At 33.4% G+C, this 8,947-nt stretch overlaps 1 protein-coding gene across 1 annotated transcript; it reads right to left on the minus strand.

Moving 5' to 3' along the window:
- Positions 1-5,244: 5,244 nt before the first annotated feature.
- Positions 5,245-8,553, minus strand: LOC149774236 (uncharacterized). The gene is made up of 3 exons (XM_089945592.1): positions 8,499-8,553; positions 6,612-6,711; positions 5,245-5,953 (listed from the first exon to the last, which is right to left on the minus strand). Exon 3 carries the CDS (start codon positions 5,926-5,928, stop codon positions 5,569-5,571), a length of 360 nt encoding a protein of 119 aa, XP_089801718.1. The 5' UTR covers positions 5,929-5,953; positions 6,612-6,711; positions 8,499-8,553; the 3' UTR covers positions 5,245-5,568.
- Positions 8,554-8,947: the final 394 nt, after the last annotated feature.

Consider the following 8,947-nt stretch of genomic DNA (forward strand, 5'->3'; position numbering starts at 1 on the left):
GTTCTAAATTCGCTTATTCTAGTCCGTAAAGTACTTGCTTCTCTTGCTACAAGTAAGCTTCTGTATGTATGTACACAAGTATGCGTCGGATCTTGTGTTTTCACATGTACACATAGGTATATAGTTTCCATATCTGAAAATAAGTGAACTTCACAAAATATGAAGAATATCTGTATAATAAGGTTTATCTGTGGTGGGTGCATCCCTCACTAATAAAAAAAGCCTTTGTAGATGTCAGAAGCCGTTCAAGTATAACGTATTTAATGTAATCAAGCATAAGGGTTTCCATCTGTGAAAAGTTAGATGGGGCTTGAGACTATGTGAAGTGATTTTCTAATTTGAGATGCCGCCTCAGTTGCGGATTGGTCAATGAACTTGTAATGATTATGTCTGATTTAATTGCCTGAACTGAGACACAATACATGCAATTATCGAAGCAAATGCATTCTCTTTCAAATCTTCAATTTTGTACCAAAAGTCACAAAACATCATTCGACGACTTTAAGATAATATTGAAGCTACGAATAGGTCGAGCTTATTATTAAATAGCTTCATATCCAGAAAAGTAATAAAAGTGTCGGCGTAAAGTTCAGATAATCTGATATCACAAGTATATAAAATCAAATAAATGTATATTATTATCAGGGAAATGTGATCATGATTACTAGTTTATGGGCAGCCGTCACCGCCAACATTATATTAATTAAATGATGTAGTATGAAATCGAATGATTTAACCAAGCAATTGAAATGATCAATCCAGATTCCATTTCGGATATTTTACATATTAATAAATGTTTATTGCATAACGTCGCTAGTTTTGGAATTTACCTCACTAGCCTTGTTTCAAAGTAAGAATGATCATGCAGAATGAGAAAACAACCGTTTCATCGACTTGTAGGAAAAGACGGTAAAATTGTTTAGAAAATGTATAGGCATATCATAAATTCTGCTATAATAGGGAACGAAATGGCTGTATTCGTTACTGCTGATGTGATGCATTGTTTGAGGTAAGTAATACTGTTTCCGTTTGCTCTTTAAAGACTCTAAAAGTACAGCTGAATGACAGTGGATCTGTGCAACTTTTTTAAATATCCTAACTATCCTTGATAAATATCATTCAATGCAGTTGTCACTGTCTGAAGCTGCCCATCATTAGTGTGGCAGTGGTCATGGAACGTGAAGATATGTTAGATGACGTAAAACAAAGTGAAATAAAGCTAAGCTTAAAGATAACAATAAAGAAAACCAATCACTTTACCCTAAGAAATAAAAACAATTTAAACATATTTACATCTTAAACCCCAAGTCCCATCATGACCACGACAACAACCAATCATTTTAAACTTGTTTACGTGGATGCTACAAATTTTGAAACAAGGTCAGGATTTAGATCAACACCTGTGTTTACAAACTAAAAGTAAAGGGTAAGCTATTTTAGAAAAAAAGTATCATCTCAAATGAATACATTTACATTAAAATATCATGTAATGAAAAATATTTTTTTTTTTAAAACTGACATTTAAATTGAAATATATATGCGTTTGTAGATCTCCCACAGATAATTTTCTAAACCTAAGCATCTTGCGACAGTCTGAGAATAATGCTTTAGATGCTTGTTAAAACATAATGTTTATGCATTTATGCTAAACAGCATATAAGGCATGTGTTCCCATACTGGTTGAGATGAATCCTGTGTGATTAAAACATTAAATAAGATAGGTACTTTGTCATATTCTCAAAATATTTATCATTATTACTGTCTATCCATAAAGGTTTTCATGATTTACTTGTCTCCTCAATTTCGAAAATGGACGTAAGTATTAATCATCTTGTTTACAAAGAAAAGTCATCTATTATTATGTCCAGTATTACAAAGTTGTTCCATAACTCGTTCAATATGGTATATTTCTTGGTACGTGATTCTAATACTAAAGATTTTTAATTACACATTCCATAACATTGCTTCATTACACTAGCAAAGAAAACTAAATAAGTGGTCGCTATATATTCAAATGGCCCATCGAAGCTATGGTCCCTCAAGAGTTTATACCTTTGATCATAACAATTGATTTCATGATCCATCCGCTTAATCCATACATCACAAGTTAATGCTTTGATCTTTTTCCTACGTGTTTAGTTTAACTTTTGTCTATTGTTATTAGTTGTAAATATTGCATTGTTCAGTGTGATCTCACTGCGTTTACTCAACTGTTGCATTGAACGGTCACCTTGCTTGTAAAACAAAATATAATAATACAAACAAGGAAATAAATGACCAAAGTATATTGTGTAAGGAAGGAAAAAATATGTACATCTAAATTAAATGTATTACTTATCTCATTCTATCTTTCTCTATATTCTATCTCCTCCACATGATTAGACATACGTATGCAAACAGATACCCATGCTCAATCTTGTTACCTGTAACAGTATCAAAGCAACATGTGACAAAATTGCTCGTGGTTCTGGCAACGTGTATGTGTAACTCGTCTTTTTATTTATTCTGTAGGTAATATATATCGATTAGGAAGAAACAGTATCATTAATTGGTGATACATAGTACCACTGTTAAACATTTATTCACAAATTCAAGCTCTACGTTATATTTGCCTATGTACAAAAAGAGAGATGAGAGAGATGCTTAAAACCGTTTATGAACATACATATGTAAATTTTGCTGATTATTTAAACCGGTTAGGAACCCTAATGAAGATAAGGAAAGTTGTGTTGATCCAGTAGATTTAGAAGCAGCATACAGGCTTGATCACCCTTTAATAGGTTGGAGTAAAGTCCAAAAATAAAATTGGCTGTAGGACATACTGGCACCTAGTAATCTTTTGTGAAGAAAAAGTGTATATGATATTTGTGTCAAGGAAACAATGTAGGATTTTCCGGTATTTTAGGGCAAAAAGCTTTTGTTATTAATCGTTAAGGAAAATTAGAAACATTACAATACCGTAGACATCATCCAAAACTAACCAAAGAAATAGATAATAACAATATTATATTGATCAAATAAATAGTATGGAGCAAGACCAGGAACGTTTTGCTGATAAATTAGACACATATACAGATAAACTTATATAAATCGGTTAGATCTGTTTCACAAAGTGTGGGTCAGTTGAGGCGACCTGTTTGGTTTATTTACATCTGAGGTTCGTGAACTTACGATGATCTTTAGTCTTGATAGATCTGGATACGTACGAGATGTAAATTGAAAAATCCTTTTAGACTACTGTTTAAGTTACCAAAGCTTGTTGTAAGTGATTGGTGGGTTCGTTATGCTTAAATAAATCAATATTTTGCTCCAAAAAAATTATAGAAGTTCAGCTTAAGATATCTTTACTGAAGAATCTTTAGTATTTTGGGGGAAGGATTTAACGCTATTTTTTCTTGGGATTCAATCCTTGTTTTCCTGCGGATGAATGATCGATGTATCCCAATCTACAGATAATAACAAACAATAAATTACAAAGTATTATCAGTCGACATGATGCAAGGTATCTTCATGCAAGTTTTCTCTCTCATGAAAATAGTTAGATACAAGTAAATACATTTACAAATGCATACTAAAATATATTAGGAAAGCACGAGGATTTAACTGCATATATAACGTTTTGTCTCGTTTCCTCAACAACTATGATATGAAATAGTTTCACGCAAGATTTTCATATGCACATTGTACTCAATAATCACTTCTTAGTTAAACAGTTAAACAATTCTGCACAAATTTAATCTCGTACCCTTTTTAACAAGTTTAATTATATGAACCGGTCAGAATATGATCAATCAAAGGAGACATTAAAATCAGCCGAGCTCCTCGATCTCGAATTCTGCGAATTCTATCTGCTTTGAAACTAGTAGCACTAACATAGGTACAGATCAGTGAAATATACGGCTCACAGAAATTGTCAAATGTTTTAGATTCATTGGTGGAAACCATGTGAAGATATATGGTCGAATAAGAAAGCAGTGCAAAGAGTAACAGCCTACAATCAAATGATATGGGATCATCAGCTCAAATTGTTGTCTAACTTTTGCTAAATTCTGTATCTAATACAAAAATACATTTAATACTACCAATACATAATCTGTAGCTATTGCATAGCTGAATAATGTGCGAATGGAAAATACCCGGACCGTCTATTGTATGAACCAGAAGAATATACAGTGTTCGTCAAATCAGCAGATGCCATACCTATTTGCGTCATCCTCCGTTATTGTTCTGGTCGCCATCGTAACGGCTCCTTTATTAACGTTGACAAAGAATTGCTTTTTGAGGAATCACTCGTACATTTTTGCTTCCTTTGCAATGCCTTTGTAGATGTCTTCCATTCCTGCCTCTGACAGACGGCTGTCGGTGTCGGCGTATAACTGCTGGGCTTTAACACCTTAACGCGCTTTTATGTGGTGATAGAACAGTAATATATCAAATATTTCCATAGAGCAAGAACGGCATGGCCAGTGCAGACAACGCAGATATGATTGGTTTTGATAGAGCGTACTGCCACGAGATGTTGCAGGTTTTGAAGGTTGAATGAGAGATCATGGGTCGCAGCTTTTCTGCTTGACACTTGAACCGGGCCAGATCGACATCAATCGTAGTTTTGCAAGATCTGAAGATAACGCGGACTTTATTTGTTTCTGGGCTAAGTCATAACTTGATGCTACAGTTATTAACTTCTCCGTGTATCACCTGGTGATGTGGCAGTGCTCTCTCACCCGATTATCACACAGGTGCTTTCAACATAAAACAGACCTTAGCGACTTTGTAGGACGTTATATCAGCAGGTGAGAGAGTAACCTAATTTCTCTTAGAGGTTTGCCACATCTTTCTACGTTTCATAAAAAATAATTTTCGTGATTATTTCTCTTGAACTGTCTCACTTACCTAATCGAGTCGGATGGGACTCTTTAGTCATTATTAACTTTAAATTTTATACAAATTAGGTACAGCTGTTTTGGAAATGTTCAGATCTATCACATGCTTCTGTCAAATCCAGCGGTTGTTTTTACAAATAGAGCTATTTAAAGCAATTTTATGTTATAAACCGTGTGATGAATCTTAACCAAATAGACAAAGTTCATCTCTGCATAAAGGTCATTTAAAATATGCACAAATGATGCAATTACAGTTTATACACGATGTCGTCCGGCATGTTCAGATATGAGAACAGTGGTGAAAGTTGGCGCAGTTTCTAAAACTTAAATTGTACTTTCATACAGATTAGAAGTATGTTTGACGAAGGTTCATCACATCAAAACTTCTGAAAAATGAATTATAAAATACAAATCGATATCAAATATATAAGTCTTCGAAAAAGTTCAAGAGTTTAAAAACTAAATATTTCTTATCACAGTTTGACTGATATGTGTGTAATAAATAAGGCCAATCACCCTGTAAGACAGTATAATTCAGTGAAAGGTTTATCTAGCCCGAGAAGCATCCTTCGAGATAGATATATAAGTTTTTAAATCATCACGTATTTAGATTTGAAAGAATGCATAATGTTCATTGGATACACGTTTTGCGGCTGTTCTGGTGCACATTGTAACTAACAGCAGTTCAAACCTCTGTTGATTGATATGTGGGCACAAAGCCTGAATTCACGGGATCTGAATGAACTGGATGGATGTAATCGTCCAGTTCTACAGGATATGCTTCGGTGGGATTGAGATACCCATCGATTTCCACTATAACTTGTTGGACTTCCCTGGTCCTCACCCATTCGCTTGATCCACTATTTGCTGAAGCTATGTTTTGTCCAATTAGTTGATGCTGCCTGCGTCGTTCAAAATCCGTTTCGATGACACTGCTCAATTCTCCTTCTGCACTGCTTATAATTGTCCAATAGTTTCCAGACGGGACTTCCTCCTTTGGGTTTTCGTCTATGTCATCTTTCTTGCAATCTGTGAATGCATCCATAGTCGACACTCAATCCACAAGTAACCTAGAAGAGACAAGTTGCAGAGATTGAACCAAAGACAAGGACACTAATTCACTACATGTATATATATATATATATATATATATATATATATATATATATATATATATATATATATATATATATATATATATATATATATATATATATATATATATATATATATATATATATATATATATATATATATATATATATATATATATATATATATATATATATATATATATATACAGAGAGAGAGAGAGAGAGAGAGAGAGAGAGAGAGAGAGAGAGAAATGTACCTTTATTTATATAAACTGGGCTTTATAATTACGAAAAGTTACATGTAAATATCACAGTGAAACAGTTATATAAGATCTTTTTTACAGCAGAGGAGTTACATAATAATTAAATAGTTTTATAGCGAAATTAGGTGAAAGTGATACAGTTCTCAAATTATTCAGTGTGTTGATTCATCACACACGACATTGAATGCACACAATCTTCAATAAAGTGTATGAATTGTGAGAATATTCAATTGGTGGTAGGCACAATAAATATGTATATATTTTAAGAAGAAACAACATTTTTGTCAATGTTTCCTGCTACATACAGTTTTGTCCTTTAACTTCCAAAAGCGTCACTTCTGTTTTTAAAATAAGTTAACAGCACGTTTTACCATGTCCTAAGTTTGTAAAGAAGACGGGCCAAGAATGTAACAGCTACAGTAATTCCAGTTCCGAGAAGAACGTACAGCAAATGTGGTTTAAAAGGAAACTCTGAAAGTATAAGAAAATTAAAGATGCAATGTTTATTTTGCTGTCGTGTGTGTGTATATGTGTATGTGCGTGTGTGTGCTGATATATTCCTTTCGTGAATTGTCTTTATTTACCAAACATGGCTAAGGGATTAGATCAAAACTTATCAGCATATTTCGATGGTCCATTCCTTTACAATAATGAAGAAGCATGTGGCATACATTATCACAAATAAAGCACTAATATGTAGTCGTGATATGCACAAAATAATCAATTAAAAATTTATAGAGGCAAATACAAGTTGTGTAATATAACCAACGGTCGCATAGAAAACTGCAAACGTTAAGTCAGAAGACAAACAAAATATGACTTAGTATCTTCTGAACATAATGCTCAGTTTGTTTAAAGGAAGCTCATAATTTGAAAGCGAGTATCTAACTTGACGTTTCTGATGGATTAACTCTTCAAACACGAATACACTAATTAACGTTTTCCACAGGGGTGTAGTGGTGTATGAATTTATCAATTGTTCACAGGGGTGTAGTGGTGTATGGATTTATCAATTGTTCACATGGGTGTAGTGGTGTATGAATTTGTCAACTGTTCACAGGGGTGTAGTGGTGTATGAATTTATCAATTGTTCACATGGGTGTAGTGGTGTATGAATTTATCAATTGTTCACATGGGTGTAGTGGTGTATGAATTTATCAATTGTTCACATGGGTGTAGTGGTGTTTGAATTTATCAATTGTTGCAGAACAATTAGATCTAAAAAGACTGCACCTTGATGTCAATTCTTTAATATTTTATTGCAAATTTGATCATTTCGGTGGGAAGAGGGACGTGGCTGTGTATAAAATCAGTGGAATCAATCATACTAAGACATGTGATCTTGGTGCTGTTATGAACAACATAGTATCTGTTTGGGAAAGATAAATTGGATATTGGCATATAAACAGTAATATATCTAAGTAGCTTATTAGTAATAGGTTTTTGTTTTTTCTTAATTCTTCCAAATTAGGTCACGACCTAACGTGTTTCGTTTGTATCTACTGAGTTCATGGCTAACATTTCCTTTTCCTGTGTTTCTATCAGACATATTACATTGATTTATACTATTAATTACGTGACTAAGAAGTAACAGAATGTTGTTGTTGTTGTTGTTGTTGTTATGGGGTTTAACGCCATTTTGCAGCACATGATAGGCTATACATGGCGGCCAGTATTAATGCTGGAGGAAGAACCAGAGAAAACCCCGGAAAGAACCACCGACCCACGAGAAGCTACTGGCAAGCTTTCTCACATACCTACATTGGCTGAATCTTGTAACAGAATGTACCATGAGGTATATAATAATAATAATAATAATAATAATAATAATAATAATATCGACGAAGTATGATGACTATACGTTTGGTATAGTCTAATCCGTGAAAATCAATCTTAAAATGTGTATGTTATAATAGCAAGCTTAAGAAAATGACACATGACAATGTCATTTTTATATTGTAGTGGTAACGGCAGGGGACCTAATGATATCTACAGTAATCATATACTGTAAACTTTTTAATGCTGAATTTTGTTACAAAATATGTGTTCCGCATGCAGTTAAAGTCATCTGACAGAGAAGAAAAGTGTTTTAAAGTCAGTTTAATTTAGTTCTGAAAATAATAGTATTAATTACTGTTAAAGTATATTAAATCAAAACAAGTTCCAAGAAAGTATTGTAGTGTACGATTATATAACATTATGCGAACACATGTGCGAACACAAAATGTAAATTAGTATATTAGTAGTGCATACAGCACCTTCAGCATCCTCATCCGATGGCACTGCAGTGGTCTTGTTATGACTGATTCCTGAAAACACAAGGTGGATCCTCTACGGACAATCTACGTAATAAATATTATACAAAGCTAACTACAGTTTTCCTGTCTGATGTGCTATGTAGAGGTAACCAAATATGCAGTCCAACGTCTATTATACGAGATTCTTCAACATATTGTCAACAAATCGAAACTATACGAACACAATAGTTTTGTGATGGACAATACATTATTTCAAAATAAGCAGATAGATAGATAGATAGATAGATAGATAGATAGATAGATAGATATACGTATGCATCTACAATAGCCAACAGACCGGACTACAAGTGTCTTGTGTATAATGGCATCGTGAAAAATCTAGATTGACGCTGAATACAGTTATTAGTTACATAAATGTTCCATACCTGATTTTACAGTTATATAGATGG

The sequence above is a fragment of the Sinohyriopsis cumingii genome, unplaced genomic scaffold (assembly GCF_028554795.1).
Source record: "Sinohyriopsis cumingii isolate HCF-2022 unplaced genomic scaffold, ASM2855479v2 utg000360l, whole genome shotgun sequence".
Lineage (NCBI taxonomy): Eukaryota > Metazoa > Mollusca > Bivalvia > Unionida > Unionidae > Sinohyriopsis > Sinohyriopsis cumingii.

Excerpts from the sequence above, each read along its gene's own strand:
- LOC149774236 (XM_089945592.1), bottom strand. The coding sequence starts at position 5,928 with ATGGATGCATTCACAGATTGCAAGAAAGATGACATAGACGAAAACCCA.